This window comes from Haliotis rufescens, unplaced genomic scaffold (genome assembly GCF_023055435.1).
Source record: "Haliotis rufescens isolate VD_foot unplaced genomic scaffold, xgHalRufe1.0.p SCAF_2, whole genome shotgun sequence".
NCBI classification, from domain to species: domain Eukaryota; kingdom Metazoa; phylum Mollusca; class Gastropoda; order Lepetellida; family Haliotidae; genus Haliotis; species Haliotis rufescens.
In genome coordinates, this window is record NW_025963890.1 from 72,040,934 (window position 1) to 72,065,999 (window position 25,066).

General features: G+C 41.0%; 1 protein-coding gene across 5 annotated transcripts; it reads left to right on the forward strand.

Moving 5' to 3' along the window:
• The first annotated feature begins 133 nt into the window (after positions 1–133).
• Positions 134–21,228, forward strand: LOC124133200 (elongation of very long chain fatty acids protein 4-like). Of its 5 annotated transcripts, XM_048400516.1 has the most exons (9): positions 134–423; positions 4,638–4,753; positions 10,780–10,858; positions 12,385–12,572; positions 14,504–14,587; positions 15,124–15,180; positions 16,503–16,617; positions 17,171–17,298; positions 18,335–21,228. In XM_048400516.1, exons 2-9 carry the CDS (start codon positions 4,730–4,732, stop codon positions 18,515–18,517), a joined length of 858 nt encoding a protein of 285 aa, XP_048256473.1. In that variant the 5' UTR covers positions 134–423; positions 4,638–4,729; the 3' UTR covers positions 18,518–21,228. The 5 variants fall into 5 exon arrangements, with proteins under 5 accessions (XP_048256473.1, XP_046353440.1, XP_046353442.1 ...); XM_046497484.2 differs by lacking the exon at positions 4,638–4,753 and having other exon boundaries at positions 138–423; XM_046497486.2 differs by lacking the exons at positions 134–423; positions 4,638–4,753 and adding an exon at positions 484–506.
• The last annotated feature ends 3,838 nt before the right edge of the window (positions 21,229–25,066 follow it).

Genomic DNA, 25,066 nt, shown 5'->3' on the forward strand with positions numbered 1-25,066 from the left:
TTTTAAATAGCTTATTGAAAGCGTGAGCCGTGGAAGGGTTAATATTGCAACATGCACGTACAGGTTCTGTCGTATGACGGTACATGTTCAACTACGCGCATCAACGGATATAAAGTCGAGGCTCGCATTACACCTAACCAATAACGCCGTTTCTTGTGTATTCAAACATACATCTACACAAGAAACGACGATATATATTCATCTCCCCTTACCCGCACGCTTCAGTTGTTCGCAACGCCCCACCTACCGGCATACTTCGTGACCCTGACGCGATCAGACGGGGTCAAACTGCATTGACGAGTGTGACGGTATCTATACACACTACTGTGTTGTGACGGCCGGTAGTGGTAGTAAGGGTGTGCTCCCCACGTGCTGTGACCGGCATTGCGATCCCCCGAGAACGAGATAGCTGGCGTAAAAAAGGTAGGTCGACTCTAACTTCTCGTACCTGCTAACACACTTACCGGTGTTACAACACGTGGGTAAAGGGACCTGTGGAAAAACTGGTGAGTTAACTACAAGGAAGTTGTGAAATTGTGGCATAGTTACGTCATTATTTGTTCGATACTCGTATAGAAAGGCATACATTCCGATCTTGTCCCTCACTCCTAGCGATTTAATCTAGAATCTGAAAAAAACTTCAACCCAATCTCCATGTAAAAGTGTACGGTCAAGCTGACCTTTTTGACAAGGGAGGCTACTGATTGTGACAAATATGGGCGTACAGTGTGATAAAAAACGTGTTGAGATTGTGTAGACTCATGTCCAAAGGATAATGTCCTTGATAATGTATCCAATCGGTTATCACATTCAACGATGTGTTTAAAGTGGCGTGATGTTGTTTCCTCCTTTGGGGCAGGGCATCCGCAGTTGCCTGAGTCACTGACTGCACACCGGTTTCCTGCACCGGTTTGTGTTACGAGAATTTACGCGAGTGAGCGCGAGGGGAACGACCTGCTTGAAATGGAGTTTGAGGTTTTCTACAGTACCTGGATTTAATTTTGGCTCCATTTGACACTCATATACGCATTTGAATGTTCGAACTGCGTGTTGATCTTCCATACATCAGGCGGTGGACACAGCTGCCCACTCGCGCATGTACACGAAGTCGCGTTAGTAGGGCATGATATAACAGACATGTGGCTGTCATGGACGTTGACGCTGCTAGTGCATGGCATGAATTTGAATGGGGGAGGTGAAGATAGGGAGGAGGGGGGCGGCGCAGGGTTGGAGGTGACACTCTGCCAATGTTTGCTATGTTGAAATTAGGGTGTGGTCAAATTTATAAACGGTTCGTGCACTATCAATTACTCGCGCCGGAGGGGATAACATTCTAGAGGTGTGTAATTAAACATAGCACGGACTTGTATATAGGCCCCTGGTAACCGCGACCTAGAGCCAGGGTCATAAGTTCGTTAATGCATATTCACAGATACACATGTCACAGCTGTGTGCCATCGTCACGAGCTGGTACACATGCCGTCGATCATTTCTGTTATGAGGTATATCCTATTAATATTAATAAAATTATATTTTGAGGGGACACCGGGTGTTCTTAGTGCCATGCATTATTATTCTCGTCCCATCTCGCGCAATGAGCGTATATCGAATACAAAAGTGGTGTGGCCGTAGTCATTTTAAGTGGCATGCGAGAACAGCTAGCCGAGATACTAGGCAACTATCGCCAGTCTGTAAAGGCGTTTGAAGGTCTGTTTATATATCTATATTCATATTCATGTAGTAGTTCGTTTGTTAGATATACTACAGTAAACTACGGTTATAACCAACTCAAAGGGACTACTAATTTTAGTTCGTTATAACCGTAGTTCGTTATAAGTACATATGCAGCATGACTACAGCAAGTAGTCGGGACCAAAACGTAAGTTCGTTATATCCGCCAGTTCGTTATAAGCGTGTTCGTTATAACCGTAGTTTACTGTATTTATTTTATATGTGTATTTACAGGGAGCCATTTATGTCTAGTGCTATTCAAGACAGATTTTACATCTTATTCGAGATTTCTCCTTATATAAATCATGTGTATTTCTAAATGTTAATGTTTAAATTTCATTTCTTTCTTGAAATTGAGCATCTCATCCTCGTGTTTGTTACCTCGCAGAGAGCCTAGCAGTGGTGGATATGGGTCGTTTAGGCGGTTGTCTAGTGAGTGAATTAGTGGGGTCTAACGCCGCTTTGAACAGTATTCCAGTTATATCACGGTGTGGCAGTTTAATGTGGGAGGAAAGCCCGAAGTGATGCAGGTCTCAGACGTTTACCACTTCGGTGAAACCCACGAGCACGGGTATAGTGCTGACAAACCTAGAAACATAATCGGGGCGAACCGGGATTCGAACCCACAATCATAGATTTCTGTCGTGCCCAAGGGACGCAACTGAAACGTGGTCGGAATAACGCCGTAGATGCTCCACCAAACGCAAACACACACACACACACACACACACACACACACACACAGAGTGCGTCTCACTGCAAGCACACTTCTGGGCAAATACTGCACCAACTGAGAAGTGAACACGACACACCAACATTACACGACTGCTTGACCTACTTGCTGTTTTTTACGGTCACTGTGGATCTCATGTTTCCAGTATACATAGGAATATCATGTATCTGGCGCATCACAAGTATTTCTGGACTAACACTTAGTCTGTGAAAACATTTCCTTGGAATAATTGTAATAGCTTTTTCAAAAGAAACTTTTTAGACTTGCATAGGTTTCATATATATATATATATATATATAGAGAGAGAGAGAGAGAGAGAGAGAGAGAGAGAGAGAGAGAGAGAGCGAGAGAGAGAGAGAGAGAGAGAGAAAGAGATCGATGAGATTGATGACATGCACCACCCGATCCCGTTAGTCGCCTCTTACGACAAATATATATATATATATATATATATATATTGCCTGGGTCGATGCTCGTGATATCAATCACTGTATTGACTGGTCCATTCGATTATTTACAGAGAGTTTATGTATAAACAAGCGATTTCATCAGGTGTATAAGTATTAAATATACAAACAAACAAAACAGAGTCCGGATACTCGTGCTTGTCAAAACTCCTTTATTCACACAAGATCTTTCGCCGTTCAAGGGCTCTTCAGGTGTAATGGAAACTTGAACTTATATTGTAGTCCTGGGCGACGCACAGCGGTAGTATTTGTGGCGTCATAATGCCTATGATGTAACAGTAACAATAGAGGGAGAAGTAAAACGTAGTCCTAGGCGACCTAATCTATACTAACGAGCAATAGTGAATTATCACTCCTTTACAGGATAGAATTTGTAAATTATGTAATAATAAAGCTGTAGAAGATGAGATACATTTTCTCATTAACTGTCCATTTTATTCTGACTTAAGATATGATTTATGGTCGAGAATAATAAAGTCTGATCATATATTTATTTCATTTTCTCCTGTGGACCAGTCAGTGTTCTTAATGAACTGTAACACGTATATAAAACCTCTTGCCGCACTTATTTCAAAAATGTTTGCACGTAGGCAACTTTTCCTTACTTAAAACTGTCATTCATTTTTATCGGGTTTTGCAATCCTATAACTTATAATTCTTTTATATAAATAATGTTTTTTATTGTCCATTGTGTCTCATCGGCCTTTCATGGCCCGATGTATGTATTTAGGCAATTTTTATGTCTAATGTGTACACATACAACATGTGACACATAAATAACATATATATGTCTATATGTCTAAGTCTATGTGTGAATGAATGATGTAAGTCGCGAGCTAGACTGCCTCACAGTTCCTGAACTATATTGTTTTCCCTTCTGCCCAGCCCTTACTGTACTGTTATAGACCTAAATGAAGCAAGTCTAGATATTCCTCAGTTTCTGAATCTCACATCTCACAGGAGATCCTATTCATTTAAAGGGAGTTGTTTGTTTCTATCCCAATTATATATTTTCTGGGACAAAGCGTTAACCTTGTACCGATCCTTTGAAAGTGACTTACAGAATACATTCACGAGGGACAGATACTCCGTATTGAGTTTCGAGTGGGTTATGCTGTTTATTGACTGTTGTCAGTTTTAGAATGAAAATGAAGAAAAGCGTAGGAAATGTCAACCCTACAAAGAAATTATGCTGAAGCCAGCCTGTTATTCAGATAACGAAATGCTATCAGCTTTTGAAGTGACGAATAATTTATGTCGTCACATCGTATTCTCAACAATGAAGCAATGTGTTGTCATGTCGATGCAACTGACCAGTCAGAATTTTGAATCGCTAAAATAAAACTTTGCAAATATCGGAATATTATTACACTCGATCTGCTATAAATATCTGAATGATATAATGTATAGGAAATATAAAAGACGTACCATGCAGGCAATAAATACGTAACGACTGATCCATGTCATCGTATCCAAATTGCATGGATCGATGCTCATAATGTCAGTCACTGGATTGTCTGGTCCAGACTCGATTATTTACAGACCGCCGTCATATGGCTGGAATATTGCTGAATGCGGCGTTCAACAACAAACAAACGTAACGACTGTCACTGGGTATTGTCATGGCAACAAATAACGAGCCTAAATGGCGATGTCGGTGTAATAAGTTTGTCGTGTTATAAATAAGTAGGGCTCTTTTTCCGCAGGTGTCGAAAACCAGCTCTTGATAAACCGTTATCTCCACCCTTTAGCCCATAGTGATTTCAAACCAACCATCAAGAGTTATACTCGGGATCTAATGCTAAGAAGGTGGGACACCCAGGTAGGAATCAATAAACTTTTCGAACTTAAACCAACATCTGGTCAGGCCTACTCGCGTTGTCAGCCAAGACATGATGAGGTCGTTTTGCGAGCCTTATCGAAAGCTCTGCCCCAGAGATTAAGTACCGTAAAATGATTGTCCCCCTGTGTGACACGTAATTCCTGTCATAATCGATGTAACTATTATCAACCAGTGTTTTAAGCCAACTCTTTGCGGAGTATTTTTTAATATTGGCTTGTATTGAGCACAACCACCAGTAGCTAAAGCGATGACGTAATTCCTGCTGGGGTATCATGCAGGAAGCTGAGGTGCTGTAAGTCCCCATCATACCCAGCGAGGTGGCCTAGCTTTGGTTATTGGTGGCCTATAGCCCGTGTTTTAAGACTGTATGCATAATATTGTTATTCCCAAATATGTTGACAAATTTGTTTTAAATATAACTTTATATTCATGACTCACTTGTGTACATATCAACTTGTTCTCGTCGCTATATGGCTGAAATAATGTCGATGCGACGTTAAATGTTAACTCACTCACTCACTGTAAGGTGTACGTTTAGATAGAATGCAGCTCAACACCGATATGAAACATCGTATGATTGATGAAGCAATTACTTTGTAGAAAAAACGTTGAAAAGATGATGAAAATGCGTTGCTTCATGTAAGGTGAAGCTGACAGCATGTATCACTTAGCCTTTGGCCTGATGTTGCAATCTTCCACCTCGTAGCTGGAGATAACACTGTTTTTCAACCTATTGATATTATCAATACACAGTAGGAATTGGACGAATCATTTACTTCGTACTTCCTACTTTGTATAACAATATCCTGGTAACAACAGCTGAACTCGCGTCACACGGTTCAATAATTCAACAGGGTTGATCACGGTTGCTTCACACCACTGGGATTTATAGAGTTTATCACACCTCCACTATCAGACGAGATCTGATGGGTTCACGTGATCTTGATAAAATAGCAAATAAAATACTCGCGTCCTTATAAAACTAACAATGAACAAATCAGGACAGTGTGTGAGAGTGAGTGAGTGCTTGGGTGAGTGAGTGCTTGGGTGAGTGAGTGGGTTGGTGAGTGAGTGAATGGTCGGGTGGGTGAGTTAGTGAGTGCTTGGGTGAGTGAGTGAGTGAGTGAGTGAGTGCGTGCTTGGGTGAGTGAGTGAGTGGATGGGTGGGTGAGTGAGTTGTGGGTGAGTGAGTGCTTGGGTGGGTGGATGATTGAGTGAGTGAGTGAGTGAATAATCGAGTCTGAACCGCTACAGATCGCCTCCGTGGCCTCCATTACAGCGCGGAAGGTCAGGGGTTCGATCCCCGGCCGCGTCATACTAAAAGACATTGAAACCAAAAAACGTTAAAGGATTTGTTGTTACCCTGTCTGGCGCTCGGCATTAAGGGGCTAAAGCAAGGACTGGTCGGCTCGGAGTCACTGATCTACACACAAGTAATCCCTCCGTGGTCTAGTGGTAGGGCGTCCGCCCGGAGAGCGGAAGGCCCGGGTTTCGATCCCCGGCCGCGTCATACCAAAAGACGTTAAAAGATGGTACTTGTTGTTACCCTGTCTGGCGCTCGGCATTAAGGGGCTAAAACAAGGACTGGTCGGCTAGGAGTCAGTATACTGTGTCTGAATGGGGTATTCATGTTGAACTGCGGCATGGTATCTCGGTGAGCTAGCACTATAAATCGGCATCAGTCCGGACTGCTACAAGCAGCCACACAAACACACACACGTACATGCACGTCGCTGTATAAATGCAATAATCTTGGACGCGACGTTAAACCCCATTTCACCTCACCTCACCTGACCTGAGCAACCACATCGTCGGGGAATAATAACTCACAATCAACTAAGTCACCGAACCAGAACCCCATTCATTTAAGGCGTCTCGGTCGAAAATCATTGATTGCGGTGGGCACCATTGGTTACCTGTAGCTCACCTGTATGTGTATGCACATGCAATTGTTTCCCTTACTGTTGAATGGTCTGTTTGCGAATATTTGAAAACACAATATTAAATATATTTAACACCTAATGACATATACATCTGCAGCATACATTCAGGAGATATACCAACTGTGATTTGAAACTTTTTGTAGTTACACTGTAAATTCAGGGGGCACGGGAGGCCCAGTCGGCTTTTGCGCTGCAATTCGCTGAGCAGAGTTGCGTCCCTTGGGGACGCCAGACATCTTTGTGTTCGAATCCAGGTACGCCCTGATTATGTTTCTAGGTTTGTCAACACCATATCCGTGCTCGTGGGTTTCACCGAAGTGGTAAACGTCTGAGACCTGCATCACTTCGGGCCTTCCTCCCACATCATCTTACACGCCGTGATTTAACTAGAATACTGTTTAATACGGAATGTTCAAAACGAGTTTCACTCACTAACTGATACCTCTTATTTTAATTTGGAACCGAGCATTTTGATTCTCGAATAACTAATTAAATTAAGTGATGCCTGGGATTTTACCGAATAATAATAAAAGAAATATCCAGTCTCCAAATGGTAGGTAATTTACGTCGGCGCTGCGGCTATATTTTATATCAGATCGATATTATATCATGGTTGATGAAACGGATTGATTTAGGATGTTCAAAATATTTTCAAACCCCTTACAGATAGAAATTTTATAAGGTTAGCGAATAACACACCGAGACAGTCATGAATCGGTGGCTGAGGCGTGAATAATTTATGTCGCTGCGACGGCCATATCTTGTTTCAGATCAATATTCTATGAGCATGTTAATTAAGCAAGATGCTGATGAGGATTTTTTAAAAAGTGTGCGATGTGTTTGTTTCTGACTTGTCTGTATGTGTCTATATAAAAATATTGATACGAAAAGTGTTTAAAACGAAAAAGGAGTGCTACCCCGTCTGTCGGTTTTAAACCATTGTTTGAATCACCAATACCAAATTATATCTTTACAAGATACGAATGTTAAATCGACGTTAAGAGGCGGAGGATGAAAGATGCTAAATACCACGAAAACATAACATTATTACCACTCATGTTAAGTCTTGAAAAACAGACCAATGTATCTCACAGAATTCAGGTTTGTCAATTAGAATATATATGTAAGTTAGTGAAAATTGAAAGACGATAGGTATTGATTACAATGTGAGTTGTACACGTGGAACATGATCTACCTTAAAGATAGTGAGCAAACTGCAGCATTTTTTTCAAGTTTCAAAATAGTGGACAGTTTGCCTCACGTGTAGTCTTCACAGCCAATCAGGAGGTACGGTGTGTTTGTATGCTGACAATCCCGAGGCAAGGGAGTTAACTGACTATAAAATTCCAGGTTCCACCCTTGTCGAACAAGGCTGGAATTCCGGAGTTACATTTTGGCTGGACTAACGAGTCTATGCATTGTCCAATCAAAATCGTGTAACGTAATCGATATCCGGTCCGTAAACAACATGGCGACTGTCGTGCATTTTCGGTCGATTGCAAGGTTACTAAAACATATGTACCATCAACTGGGCGTTGACGGATATTTTCCAAATCTTTTTATGTCTTAATCAACGTGTTCAAGTATTGTGCTGCAATCCACATACTGTAAGTGTCTGAGGCAGGGATTGTGAATTTTTTGTTCGATTAACTTGATCTGATCGTCTTGACTGGGCGCAGCTATTTTGTTTCAAGTAAATGCAAGTGATATGAGCAATAGAATCCGATCGGTCCACAGGAGGGACAAAAAGGGATAGAAGCCATCGGAGCGATCAAGCTTCGAATTTCCAGCCTAGTTTGGCGAGGGTGGGCGCTGGACTCCTTGCCTCGGGAAGATGATATGCATCAAGTTTTCCGAAAAAAATCTTTTCAAATCGAAGACAATTTTTTGTTTTTCGAGTATTATCCGGAACAATATTGTTTTGTAAAAATACAAGCCTATGGATATCATGCAATGTTAATGTGCGATGTCTCCGTACTTTTACCACAACTTCGAACTATAAGTTAAGGGTTTATGAAGTTGATATAACTATGGCGGCCAACTATGCTCTTGTACCACCGTGATTGGTTCTTATGGGAATAAACTTTGACTGAAGGAAATGATTCTCAAACTAAATGAAAACATTAATTGTCCTATTCTCCTTTAAAAACACACTTAAACAAACCCATGCTCATATAATCCGACTTTGGCAAGAACGCCAATCACCACCCGCTCATATTTCATTTATTTAACGTCTGACGCACAACTAAGGTATTTCGCCGAGGGGAATTGCTAATTTGTTAATAAAAGAAAAGACAAAAATAAGTGGTGATGTCTGTTCATATATTTCTTATAATTGTTGAATAATATATTTGGTGTATGTCCGTATATTAGGTGGTCAACCCCTTAATTTTTCTGAGGTGCTTTTTAACAACTCAGGGCTGTTATTTTACGTATATACATTTTACCATACACATGACACATGAGACACCTATAGTGGCCAAGAGTGGATAATGCTTTACCGCGAGAAGGGGATAAAGCGTAACACGAGACGTTTTGTGTTATCCCTTTCTCGTCTCGCGTTATTGCTTTCTCGTCTCTAGGTTTATAGATTTCTCGTCTCGTGCTATCGCTTTCTCGTCTCGTGTTATCGATTTCTCGTCTCGTGTTATCGCATATCGCTTTCTCAGGGCCGCAATTGAAGGCGAGAAAGCGATATCCCCTCTCGGCCACTATGTAGAGGGAAATATCCGAGTAACTCTCCATTCCTTAAAAATAATGGAGCAGAGGCCCCGCAGGGGCCGAGGCCAATTATTTTAAAGGAATGGAGAGTTACGAGGATATTCCCCTACTTAAAACTCATCCTTACTTTTACACTTTGACAAAATATTCTGTAGTTGAAAAATTCAAATGCTGCTTCAAGATAATGTACAGTTGACAAGCAACTCTCCATTCCTGAAAAATAATGGAGCGTTCAAACAATAGAATGACGTCACAGACGTGTTTTAAAGCATGCGCATATATTAGTCGGTTCAGGTTCACAAAACTATTTGCAAAAATTACAACATCAGCCCTGGCAATCCGGAGTAACAGCTGTTCATATATGTAAATCAATTCATTCAGACTGACGGATTCATTGACAGTGATCTAGACATACTATACAAGTTCTCAACAACGCTAATGCGGCCATATTTCATTAATAACCATCCTCAGGTACACGATGACCACCGACTCATAATCACGAGCCCCGTCCTCCTAAGCGCAGGTTGGTATTGCTGACTGAAGCGCGCGTGTTCGTTCACTGTTGACATATGTCGCAATGCGAGGTTGTCGATGTTGCAATAGTGTTCGGGGTGTTTGGAGGGGCGACAGTGGCGTGACGAGCCTCAGTGTTGTTTTGTGGTGAGAAATTGTTATGTGAGAGAGTAGGATAGCTTTTGTCAATGATGCATTTGTAAGATGCTTTGTTCATACTTTATTAATAATGCATTTGTCCCGTATTCTGATGTATATTCCGTACAAGTCACTACAAGTCATGCTGGCCGCTAGCCTAGAAATGACTGATGTTTCTATCGGACAGATATACTGGCAGCTAGCCTAGAAATGACTGATGTTACTATCGGACAGATATACTGGCAGCTAGCCTAGAAATGACTGATGTTACTATCGGACAGATATACTGGCAGCTAGCCTAGAAATGACTGATGTTACTATCGGACATGTATACTGGCAGCTAGCCTAGAAATGACCGATGTTACTATCGGACATGTATACTGGCAGCTAGCCTAGAAATGACCGATGTTACTATCGGACAGATATACTGGCAGCTAGCCTAGAAATGACTGATGTTACTATCGGACAGATATACTGGCAGCTAGCCAAGAAATGACCGATGTTACTATCGGACATGTATACTGGCAGCTAGCCTAGAAATGACTGATGATATGTCAGACATATGTACTGATATAGCTAGCCGAGGAATGGTAAACTTGGAAATAATTCTTATTTGAAATGGACTGGAAATCGTTAACGTTGTCATGCGTATTATATCTTTGTTCACGTGTGCTCTTTGCTCATTTTCAGCATCTAGGCAACATCATGAAGAATTCTACCATGTTTTTCGATGTTGCGTATCAAGAACTTGCTTTTTTCCCAGAGGCCGGTAAGTACCGAGAAGGCTCCGCTTTTCATGAAAGATACATTACGTCCAAGATGTTTTTGTTCAGATTCGTAGTGTATATACATGTACTTCTATTCAATTTTGTATTACATGCAACATGCCCTTTCTGAGTATTTACCCGTCTGGTTTACGCCAAGGATGTATTTTAAGTCCCTTTTTTCATTTTTTAAAAGTGAAATTGAAAATGTATACAATTATTTTCCGATATGGAATTACATATTATATTGTTGACTGATGTCTCTTATTCACTTTGATAAGAGCAAAATCGGCTAAATGTCTTGGAATCATCTAAAAACAGGGATTTAGCTGTTAACCTGGGAAAGACAAATGTTGTATTAAACAGGTGGCAACTCACCTCTAATAAAGGGGAACCGATTTCAGTGGTTTTAAACTGTAAATATTAGGGATGAATTCACCCCCACTTTCAATATACCCTTCTATAGCTCTCCGGGCAAAAAGAACGTTACTGGAGGGTACAACGAACAATCTCGGTTACACATTGCTTATACACATATTTGATACCCACCGCTTATACAAATATTTGATACACAGATTCAACCTATCTTCCTTTGTGGCTCCGAAGTTTTGGGTTTCAAGTGAATTAGAGAAGGTCCATGTTAAATGTTTTTGAACGTCGGTAAACAGACAAATGCAATACCATCTGGTTTATATGGTCGGTTGCCAGTCTTTGTAAACTCAAGAAATTAAATATTGATTAAATTACGATGCCTAAAAAGGCAAGCAAGGTGTAACTATGTTTGGACAGTCATATGCGTGAGACACAGCCCGCTAAAATACATACGGTGATCACATGGATTTCATTTAATGTTCACACTTCAGTATTCATATTTTTTCAATCTAGAAAGCTGCACTAAACACTAGCTTAATGAATATCTGTATAGAGAATATATGCGATTTAGTGAGAATGCGGTTTTATGCCGCTTTGAGCAATATTCCATCAATATCAAAGCAAGGGACACCAGACAGGGGCTTCACACCTTGTAACCATGTAGAGGATCGAACCCGGGTCTATTGCGTGACAAGCGAACGCTTTAACCACAAGGCTCCCGGTTCACCCCGATTATGTTTCTAGGTTTGTCAGCACCACACCCGTGCTCGTGGGTTTCACCGAAGTGGTAAACGTCTGTGACCTGCATCACTTCGGGCTTTCCTATCACATCAAGCTGACACACTATGATATAACTGGAATATTGTTCAAAGCGGCGTTAAACCAAACTCACTTACTGTCCCATTGTAACGCAAATGTACACTTATATATTGGCCAAAGGCCTTCCTACAATACATATTCATTGACTTCGAAAAGAGAAACCGAACAATATTTTGACAACACATCCTTTCCAGGATATCCAGCATTGCAAAACAAAAGTCAGTACTTTCTGGAACAAATTATTCTTGTTTATAAAATATGTTACGCCCACCAATATCTCAGCGCTTTCTGTTGAAAGTATGTATGAACTATAGAAGCAGGAGCATTGTGACGGTTGTAGATCCCCGCACGGACGAATGGCTTCTTATGGACAGTCCTGGCATAGTGCTGGCTATCTGTGGGTTGTACTATCTGGTGGTGTGGAAGGGTCCCCAGTGGATGGAGCACCGGAAGCCGTTTGAGTTTCCTCGCCTCCTCTTCTGGTACAACGTCCTGCTTGTCTGCCTGTCATTTTTCATCAGCTACGAGGTGAGTGTCGTAAAACGGCTTCTAACGTAAAGTACGAGGTGGATGTCGTAAATTACTTCTTTATCAAGTGCCAGATGAGTGTCGTAAAGTTCGGTCTGCATAATTTATGAGTTGAGTGTTGCTGTAGTCCGATTTCAGTCTTAAAGTTATTTATCAACCACGAGCTGTGTCATACTTCCTCCTATTTATCAACCACGAGCTGTCATACATCCTCTTGTTTATCAACCACGAGCTTCATACATCCTCTTATTTATCGACCACGAGCTGTCATACATCCTCTTGTTTATCGACCACGAGCTGTCATACATTCTCTTATTTATCGTCCACGAGCTGTCATACATCCTCTTATTTATCGACCACGAGCTGTCATACATTCTCTTATTTATCGTCCACGAGCTGTCATACATCCTCTTATTTATCGTCCACGAGCTGTCATACATCCTCTTATTTATCGACCACGAGCTGTCATACATTCTCTTATTCATCGACCACGAGCTGTCATACATCCTCTTATTTATCGTCCACGAGCTGTCATACATCCTCTTGTTTATCGTCCACGAGCTGTCATACATCCTCTTATTTACCGTCCACGAGCTGTCATACGTCCTCTTGTTTATCGTCCACGAGCTGTCATACATCCTCTTATTTATCGTCCACGAGCTGCCATACATCCTCTTATTTATCGTCCACGAGCTGTCATACATCCTCTTATTTATCGTCCACGAGCTGTCATACATCCTCTTGTTTATCGTCCACGAGCTGTCATACATCCTCTTATTTATCGTCCACGAGCTGTCATACATCCTCTTGTTTATCAACCACGAGCTGTCATACATCCTCTTATTTATCGTCCACGAGCTGTCATACATCCTCTTGTTTATCGTCCACGAGCTGTCATACATCCTCTTGTTTATCGTCCATGAGCTGTCATACATCCTCTTATTTATCGACCACGAGTTGTGTCATACATCCTCTATTTTATCAACCACGAGCTGTCATACATCCTCTTGTTTATCAACCACGAGCTGTCATACATTCTCTTATTTATCGTCCACGAGCTGTCATACATCCTCTTATTTATCGTCCACGAGATGTCATACATTCTCTTATTTATCGACCACGAGCTGTCATACATCCTCTTATTTATCGTCCACGAGCTGTCATACATCCTCTTATTTACCGTCCACGAGCTGTCATACGTCCTCTTGTTTATCGTCCATGAGCTGTCATACATCCTCTTATTTATCGTCCACGAGCTGTCATACATCCTCTTATTTATCGTCCACGAGCTGTCATACATCCTCTTATTTATCGTCCACGAGCTGTCATACATCCTCTTGTTTATCGTCCACGAGCTGTCATACATCCGCTTATTTATCGTCCACGAGCTGTCATACATCCTCTTGTTTATCAACCACGAGCTGTCATACATCCTCTTATTTATCGTCCACGAGCTGTCATACATCCTCTTGTTTATCGTCCACGAGCTGTCATACATCCTCTTGTTTATCGTCCATGAGCTGTCATACATCCTCTTATTTATCGACCACGAGTTGTGTCATACATCCTCTATTTTATCAACCACGAGCTGTCATACATCCTCTTGTTTATCAACCACGAGCTGTCATACATCCTCTTATTTATCGTCCACGAGCTGTCATACATCCTCTTGTTATCGTCCACGAGCTGTCATACACCCTCTTGTTTATCGTCCACGAGCTGTCATACATCCCCAGTTCATCAGTTGGAATGACTGTGTTGTACATCTACTCCTTGCTCGGATACAGTGCAAGAAGAGGCCAGTTTATTACGGCCGCCATCATCTACCAGTAGTTATTACTGGTTAAAGATTACTATAGCATCTCGTCGAATATGATTACCAGTAACTTGCATTGAACATTCTTTACGACTTTACTGATCTGTTTATTCAGTTCTTCGGTGTCGCATATCTAGACAACTACGCGCTGTTCGGCTGTCAGCCCGTAGTTAAAGGAAACTCCCCGCTAGCCATGAGGGTAAGTGTCTCATTATGTTATATATGTATATACAAAGAGCTAAGCCCAAAACAATTAATCACAAAACAATTTGCTTGATATAGTTTTAGTGGAACAACTTAGAGAAAAAAACAAAACAAATTAAAATTTAAAAAATAATATGTCACTAGAAAAGAGGGTACGGGTGGCCAGGACGTCCTAGGTGGAGAGTGGAGAGTTCCGTTCCTTTTCAGATTCCTGTACTCGTGGGTTCGAATCCCATATACTCGCTGATTGTGATTCCTGGTTTGCCAGCACCAAACCCATCCTCGTTGGCTTCACCAAAGTGATACACGTCTAATGCCTGCATCACTTGGGGCTCACATCCCCACCCCTCCAACCCCCAACCCCACCCAACCTCAAGCTGACACGCGGTGACGAAACTGAAATAATCTTTAAACTGGTGGAAAATCGAACTTGCTCACAACTAGGACTGGTTGAAACCAAAGTTCTGTAGACAAATGATTTCAGAGACTGTCTGGTAGGCGCTGAAACATCAGTTCTTTTGTCCTCCCCAGATGACAAAGATTGCTTGGTGGTATTTCTTCTCCAAGATCATCGAGTTCATGGACAGTGTGAGTACAGCAAGTCTGGGTGGTAACATATGAAAACTACGATTACACAATTACAGAAACATGTTTTTGACATAATTTAAAAAATCAAAACATGATTCCTTAGCTGAATCCAACATTGCTATTTATGGAATGAGATGAAGTTTGTATATAATGAGATGAAGTTTTATATATATTATGAGATGAAATGAAGTTTTATATATATTATGAGATGAAGTTGTATAAAATAAGACGAAGTTTTATATATATTATGAGATGAAGTTGTATAAAATAAGACGAAGTTTTATATATATTATGAGATGAAGTTTGTTTAAAATAAGACGAAGTTTTATATATATTATGAGATGAAATTTGTATAAAATGAGACGAAGTTATATATATTATGAGATGAAGTTTGTATCAAATGAGACGAAGTTATAAATGCATATGTAATGAGATGAAGTTGTATAAAATGAGACGAAGTTTTATATATGTAATGAGATGAAGTTTGTATCAAATGAGACGAAGTTATATATATCATGAGATGAAGTTTGTATCAAATGAGACGAAGTTATATATATCATGAGATGAAGTTTGTATATAATGAGACGAAGTTATATATATCATGAGATGAAGTTTGTATCAAATGAGACGAAGTTATATATATTATGAGATGAAGTTTGTATAAAATGAGACGAAGTTATATATATCATGAGATGAAGTTTGTATCAAATGAGACGAAGTTATATATATTATGAGATGAAGTTTGTATCAAATGAGACGAAGTTATATATATTATGAGATGAAGTTTGTATCAAATGAGACGAAGTTATAAATGCATATGTAATGAGATGAAGTTGTATAAAATGAGACGAAGTTTTATATATGTAATGAGATGAAGTTTGTATCAAATGAGACGAAGTTATATATATCATGAGATGAAGTTTGTATCAAATGAGACGAAGTTATATATATCATGAGATGAAGTTTGTATCAAATGAGACGAAGTTATATATATTATGAGATGAAGTTTGTATAAAATGAGACGAAGTTATATATATTATGAGATGAAGTTTGTATCAAATGAGACGAAGTTATATATATTATGAGATGAAGTTTGTATCAAATGAGACGAAGTTATATATATTATGAGATGAAGTTTGTATCAAATGAGACGAAGTTATATATATTATGAGATGAAGTTTGTATCAAATGAGACGAAGTTATATATATTATGAGATGAAGTTTGTATCAAATGAGACGAAGTTTTATATGTATATGTAATGAGACGAAGCACTGTATAAAGGAAGATGAAGGAGGAGGACTGATGTGATCTGATGTTACAGGTTATCTTTATTCTCCGGAAGAAGAACAACCAGCTGAGCTTCCTGCACGTGTACCATCACGGCACCATGCCTTTCTTCTGTTGGATATCGGCCAGATACGTGCCTGGGGGAGCCAGTGAGTAGCCACACCCACCTCACATAGTCCACCTGCACCGCTCACGCCGTCAGTGCGACAACCCACTTTTGCCACTCCATCCAAACCCCACCAGTCCTCTACCCCATCACATATATTACATCAAAACTCAAGCCATTTTGTATCGAGATTCGATTTTTTTCCGCTAGAGCTACAAACCCAGATAGTTTTTATTTAAAACCATGAGCCTGAATATTATTTAGAGAAAACCTCTTGCTACAAAGTAATTATTGGGGGAGACAATTATTTTGGTTCAAGAGCCTTAAGCAAAATAATTTTTTTCAAGGATTTTCGAAGACATTTTTGGGGGGAGGGATAAAATCCCCGGCACCCCCTCCCCATTCATTACCAAAGTCATATATCTGTCGGAGCACTAAGACGATCGTAACTCCTATTCCTTAACAAAGTACTATATCAGCCGTAGCACTAAGACGATCGTGACTCCCATTCCATCACAAAGTCTTGGTATCAGTCGTAGCGCTGAGACGATCGTGAACAATACTCTGAAAATGATTGTTTTGTAATTGTATTTCAGAGTTTGTAGCGGGGGGTTTGAACAGCGCCATCCACGTGATGATGTACTCCTACTACGCCCTCGCCGCCATGGGGCCAGAGATACAGAAGTACTTGTGGTGGAAGAAGCACATCACCAAGCTACAGATTGTACGTACTGTGGAGAGTGAGTGAGTGGGTGGGTGGGTGGGTGAGTGAGTGGGTGGCTGCGTGGGTTGGTGAGTGAGTGAGTGAGTACGTGAGTTGGTGAGTGAGGGAGTGGGTGGGTGGGTAAGTGAGTGGGTTGGTGAGTGAGTGAGTGGGTGGGTGGGTTGGTGAGTGAGTGAGTGGGTGCATGGGTTGGTGATTGAGTGAGTACGTGGGTTGGTGAGTGAGGGAGTGGGTTGGTGGGTGGGTGGTGAGTGAGTGGGTTGGTGAGTGAGTGAGTGATTGGGTTGGTGAGTGGGTGCGGGGGTTGGTGAGTGAGTGAGTGGTTGGGTTGGTGAGTGGATGTGGGGGTTGGTGAGTGAGTGAGTGAGTGAGTGGGTTGGTTGGTGGGTGGGTGAGTGAATGGGTTTGTGAGTGAGTGATTTGGTTGGTTGGTGGGTGGGTGAGTGAGCGAGTGAGTGGGTGGGTGGGTGGGTGAGTGAGTGATTGGGTTGGTGAGTGGGTGCAGGGGTTGGTGAGTGAGTGAGTGAGTGGGTTGGTTGGTGGGTGGGTGAGTGAATGGGTTTGTGAATGAGAGATTTGGTTGGTGAGTGAGTGAGCGAGTGAGTGGGTGAGTGAGTAAGTGAGTGAGTGAGTTTCACACATTGTCCGGTCTAGTACAAGCAAGTACAACCAGCCACACACACACACACACACACACACACACACACACACACACACGTCGCTATATGAGGACCAACCTTAAACTCCATTTCACATCACCTCACCAAGTTACAGATTCTACGTACTGGGACGATTGCGTGAGTGAGTGAGTAGGTGAATGGAGGCTGGTTGGAAGGGTGAGTTTCATAAGCAGCGTGGGTCGTATACTCCCGAGGGAGCTGAGAATGAATATCGAGTGCTCACTGATCAATTGACGGGTCATAGATCTCTTTTGCATGGACAACATCACTATGTAAATGGACTATTATTGTTGTTTATTCAATGCTGACTTTGACTTGTTTAGTCAATACTGACTTTGTCTTGTTGTGTCTTACAGCTCCAGTTCTCCATCGTGATTCTCCATTCTCTACGGGGATTATTTCTAAGGCCGTGTGCGTTCCCCAAACTTGTAAACCTTTTCGTCGTCTGCTACACGGGGACCTTTCTTTCCCTGTTTGCCAACTTCTATCACACAGAGTACCTGAAGAAAAGACGGCAGCTCAAAGAGCATAGACAATAACCACACAGCGACATGTACAAGGGCAGCCATTGATTGGGTAATGACATTGGGGCCCTTAAATGGTCGCCCTGTGCATACTCAGAGTTCATCTACCTTTGATCTCTCAGGTGGTGTGTGTGGGAAAGCGCCCTCAGAAAGGTCAGGTGATGATGTGAACTTCCGGTGGATCTAATCATTGAATCATTGACAAGTAATATATTCACAACTGATACTCTATTCTTCCATATACAGAGTGTTAAACTAACAACGCTCACTAAATATGTTCATATATGAAATCATGGATCAAATTTAGTTAACGTGCTCCGATCAGCAGAATTGCTAGTTAGAAAACGCCTGACAGTGTTAGAAATTCAAGTTTCTATCATTCAGGTAAATGAAAGTGTAATTTAATTAAAAACCTCGGGGAGTACAACCCGCGAAGTCAGACAAATGTGGTCATTTGCCAAGGCAATTGAATTAACAGTTTATCATTTAAAAAAAATATATTACGTCCATTTGATATTTTTTTTAATGAGAATACTAAACATTGAATGAATAAGTAAGCATGTTAAAATTTGTTTAATTTTGTAATCGAGAAATCATTGGAATTTGTTGATTCCGGAAGTAGAATCAACGGGCTCAGAAGCACACCCTAGAAATTCTACTTCCGCAATATACAGACTCGAGTGATGTCTATGTCTTAGACCGTATTATGGTTTATATATAATTTCTCTGTACTTCTGCATAATGACATATAGTTGCGTCAGTTTATAATGCATGTTCAGAATGGCCAATGGATTCCTGACTCAGGAATCAACAGCAATAACCACAGCATGACGTCATCATAAGTGTTTAATGGTTGAAGAAGTGAAATACTTCTTTTAAGAGCTCTGTACTTGCTCATAAGTAATATTCAGGCGACACATTCAAATGTTTGAGTTGGTGCGCTAGGAATTGCCCCGGGGCTTACATGCATAACCACAGTCGCGAGGTTTACGTGCGAAAGTCTCAGGGAACACATTTCACGTGCATCTCGTGGATCACACACTGTGTAACCTGTTCTCTTAATCAAGGATGTGTGTATACCTGTGTAACAATATGTTATTTTAACATTTAGGTTACATAACTCTTTACATAGCACTCCGACCTTAGTGATAGTTGATATTGTTTGTGAGGCTCAAGGTTTCAAGGGGTGTTTGCAAAACTCGGAATACCAAAACGAACTCTATACGAAACAATGTACGGCACAGAAGCTAGGACGAGTCCATGTCCACAATCCGGTTCGTTGCATACTTGCGTAATCTGCTGAAGACTTCCTAACCGGTGTGCGATTTTGTGGATTCGATGTGTGTTTGTTGTTTAACGCCGCACACAGCAATATTCCAGCTGCATGTCTGGACCAGACAATCTAGTGATTGACATCATGAACATCGATCTAAGCAATTGGGATACGATGACCTGCATCAGCCAAGTCAGCGATCCCGTTAGTCGCCTCTTACCACCAGCATGGGTAGCTGAAGACCTATTCTAACCCGGATATTCACGGGTTTGTGGATTCGCCTACTCGTACAAAACATACATTGCAAAGGGTACATTTGTCAAGTGTATTCAGATTTTGTTTAGGATACATTTCAGTGTACACAAAGGTACCTAAGGTACTGAAGTGTCCTATACGACAACAGCCCCTTAAGCGTTACTTTGGGTCCACGTGCTGTAATTTGGAGATCGTCATCGAGCCATAGTACTATGTTGTAAGATCTTAAGTAACACGTGATCTAAAAACGCAACAATATAATTCGTTTTGAACACAAATTTGCAGTTAATCATTTGGAATATAGGTATCTCGCAAAACAAACAATTACTTGAGTAAGCATTTGTAAAATGGCTCGATGGCTAACTTTAAACGCGATCATTTTGTGACGTAGTTCATTGGCTCATATTATCACGTGACTAGGTTATCAGGTGATAGGAAAGACTTGAGTTGTGTTATCAGAGAATGATCATATTAAGAAATCTTCGTAAAAGCAGTATGACGCACACGCTCGTATAATAATAATCTCTATTTATCAATCACTGGTTTGTATGGCCAACATTCTATTATTTATAAGCGTGATTGATGCAGCTGTGATATTGCTGACTTGCAGAAAAGAACCCCTATAACAACAAACCAGTTGCTTTGTGTAGCTTTAAGTATATCATAAAGTTTTAATTCACTATTATATTTTTGTGAAAATGCACTTGTTGAAAGTGTTCCGGTGATACAACCCTCCATGGACGATGCGCTGTATGTCATTTAGCTAATTAGTACCAGACTTGAATGTGTGTCCGCGAAATACTTCCATACTCCGGTTCCGTGATGACATAGTAATACACCACTGCCACAGGCTATTTTGCATATCACATGACGGGTCACATGTAGTGGTCACGTGATAATAATTGTTCATTTATTGAATATGGCCATGTGCTATAAATATCAATAGTTCCTATATTTAATTTTTATGCTGGCATTACCTGACACGATTCCATAAGTTTTCATGATTCAAAGCTTTATTTACATCTATGCATATATATGTTTTTATTCCTACGTTCATAATGTTTATTTATGGTTTTTTTGGCGAATATATTTCGAATTATATTCTTGTTTCTTATTTCAATTTAATACTTTTCTGGCTATAGTGTGTGTCTGTTTGTGTTTGTAAATCGTTGGAATAAAATTAATGTCATTATACGAATTCACAGTCTACCATTGTCTTCTCTTGGGCGGGGGTACCGCCTCTGTGGTCTAGTGGATAGAGTGTCTGCCCGGAGAGCAGAAGGTCGGTGGTTCGATCCCCGGCCGCGTCATACCAAAAGATGTTGGAAGGCGGTACTTATTGTTACCTGCCTGGCGCTCGGCATTAAGAGGCTAAAACAAGGACTGGACGGCTCGGAGTCAGAAAATTGTGTCCATGTTAAACTGCGGCATGGTATCTCAATGGGCTAGGACGTCGCTATATAAGGACAATAACCTTGAACGCGACGTTAAACCCCATTTCACCTCAACTCACCTCTTGGACGGGGTCAAAGGGAGTAATCTTGTTCAGTCCGAAATTTCGCGTTCCACCCCCTATGTCGTTCATTGGACTGGTCGGCTCGGAGTCACTATACTGTGTCTGAGTCGGGTATTCATGTTAAACTGTGGAATGGTATCTCAGTGAGCTAGCACTATAAATCGGCATCAGTCCGGACTAGTACAAACAGCCACACACACACACACCTGCATGCACGTCGCTATATAAGTGCAATAATCTTGGACGCGACTTTAAACCCCATTTCACCTCACGTCATCATTGGTGAAGCCCATTTGTGCGGTCTCCCGGCGTGACAATGCCGGAAACGGCGTAAAACTATACCCGCTCTCCTACTTTGGACGAACGACGTTATGTAAATAACGTCCGTGTGTTGACTTTGATTCTCAACCATTTTTGGACGAAATTGAGCACTTTATGTCACCGTAAAGTTGAAATATCTTACAAGTGCCATATTAGTATATCTTTGTGGAAATTTTCCAGTCAATCTTTTTAATAATTACAGAAATCTATTTGAATATATGACACTAATGTTGAACATCTATATTCACTTCTAGGTTCGATATCATTGACTCTGCTAATCTTACCTTACGATACCAGGGATGTCTTTAGGGGGGCACGGGTGGCCCAGTCGTCTAAGGCGCCGCGATTCGCTGTGCAGAGTTGCGTCCCTTGGGCACGCACGAAACCTATTATTGTGGGTTCGAATCCCCAATTATGTTTCTAGGTTTGTCAGCACCATACCCGTGCTCGTGGGTTTCACCGAAGTGGTAAACGTCTGAAACCTGCATCACTTCGGGCTTTCCTCCCACATTAAGCTGACACGCCGCGATATGACTGGAATAATGTTAAAAGCTGCGTTAAACCCAAACTCACTCACTCACTCACACTTTAGACTTGTCCCCATATTCGTCCCAAAATCTACAGAAAATATCAGAAAATTGACTCTGCTAATCTTATCTTACGATACCAGGGATGTCTTTAGACTTGTCCCCATATCTACCGAAAATGTCAGAAGAAATGACCAAACCCGAATTTTAAAACCTGACAACATAGTTAACGTGCAACAGTAACTGTTGTTCTTCTGCCTGCATGTAATATATTAAGCGCTTAGGGCTGAGCGTCCGAGTTTGATTCCCACATGGTACAATGAGTAAAGAAGAATCTTAGAAGAATGTAGCTGAAAAACAGCTTTGAAACGATAAATATTATACCTGCTCGTGCCTACGAGACACGAGTCGACCACGTACATATCATAGGCACGCACTCAAGGAAACGCGCACTCATGAGGGGCACTGGGACCCGAATTTCTTGCACCATAGGGGCGGTCGGGTAGCCTAGTGGTTAAAGCGTTCGCTCGTCACGCCGAAGACCCGGGTTCGATTCCCGACATGGGTACAATGTGTGAAGCCCATTTCTGGTGTCCCCCGCCGTGATATTGCTGGAATATTGCTAAAAGCGGCGTAAAACCATACTCGCTCGCTCGCTCTTGCACCATAAATACTTTTGAATTATAATTATTATCTTTAATATATCCCGAATCCCGCGGCGTAAATCCATAGTCACTCACTCACTCGCTGAGACAGCTTTCATGAAGCTTTTTCGTCTTGATCTGTTTGAAAGAAACGCTCATTTAATTATGACAATCGTGTTTTATCCGACGAAGTTTGCGATCAGGATGTCTTTTTAAACCATTTTTGAATAATGATTATGATTATGATTATTAATGAAATGGTCACAATAATACACCACATTGTACATACATTGAAGTGTTACTGTATCTGAAGATGATATTATTTGCCAAGTTCAGCACATGGACTACTAAATAGACCAACTTGAAAATTATCATAAAGGTATAAATCAATCTCATTAAAATCAAATCTTAGGTCTTGCTTCCGCTAAACAAAGATCTGAAGACGTCCCATTACGGGTCACGTCAGACCGACCTTGCGGTCATAGATGGTCTAGACTGTATGGATTCTGTTGTTTAACCCGTAACTATCGTTCAGAATATCCCGTGCTAAAGTTTTCGAGGTTGCATGATTAGAAATCACATTCCGACTGTCACGTTCATAATCTGGTAAGCGAAGCTCTGATTAGACGGATGAAAGGTCGTTCTGACATGACCCCTAATGGGATGTCTTCAGATCTTTGTTTAGCGGTAGCGAGAACTAAGGTCTTATTTTAATGAGATTGGGTATAAATTTAAAAATATTTTATGGATATCAATTTTTCTTTTTTTATCAAGACAAGGTAATTCACGATATTCATAGAAATATTTATAAAACTATCCAGTAGTTGTTTTCAGAGCGGCAGCACGTTGTGCGAACAGATAAGTGGTTATATGAAGGCCACGTGTTACCCGATATCACGTGGTGTACCTCTAAATATGTCAGGTACACTTCATCAACATACCTCCCCGGTCGGAGTCCGTGTTGGATAAGATCGCTGCCGACCTATGATAGTCGTACGTGGCGAGTGACTGGACCGGATGGTCATACTCGGTGACATGGCTGAAGGCGTGCCATCGTACTGCCCCGATAATGTGACGTTGCTCATAACATCAACCACTGGTTTGTCTTGCCCGACACGATGATTTAAAGGTCGCCGTTATATAACTGGATTATTGCGGAAACCTTTATCACAGCAGAGCAGTACTGCAAACAAAAATCCTTGGAACCGTTATGTAGATCCTACTTTTGTTTACGAAAAGCAAACCAAAGACACACATATTTGATTGTGCTTATACATGGAACATGAGCAATCTCATTAAAATCTTACCTTAGTTTCAGATGCTCATGATATCAATCATAGGATTGTCTGGTGCAGACTCGATTATTTACAGACAGCTGTCATATAGCTGGAATATTGCTGAGTGCGGCGGTATCCAACAAACAATGTAGAGAGCTATGTTACCTGTAGATTTTAACCGCCATAAAATGAACATGGAAATATCATGTGCATTTTCAACAATTCTGTTATAACTTTATCATTTCCTGCTGGCTTGTTACATTTCAGACCCATAATAGCTTTTACAATTTCCTTTTCAGTAATTGGACTATCAAAATTACATTTTGTTATACCATCTAGACCCGTGAAGATCCGGGGTAGAATACGTCTTTAGCAACCAATTCATGTCGTAAAAGGTGACTATGCTTGTCGTCGAATGCGACCAACGGGACCGGGTGGTCAGGCACGCTGACTTGGTTGATGCATGTCATCGTATCCCAATTGCGTGAATCGATGCTCATGATGTCATTCACTGGATTGTGTGGTCCGGACTCGATTATTTACAGACCGCCGTCGTATAGCTGGAATATTGCCGAGTGTGGCGTTTAACAACAAGAAACAACAAACTTTATCATCTAAGTCGTTATCAGTGGCAGGCATGATATCATTTTCCTCGTTATCATCATCATCATCATCATCATCATCATCCCTATCAATATCACATGAAGTTACATCTGCGGCCAGATCTGTAGACAACATACCACTAAAATAT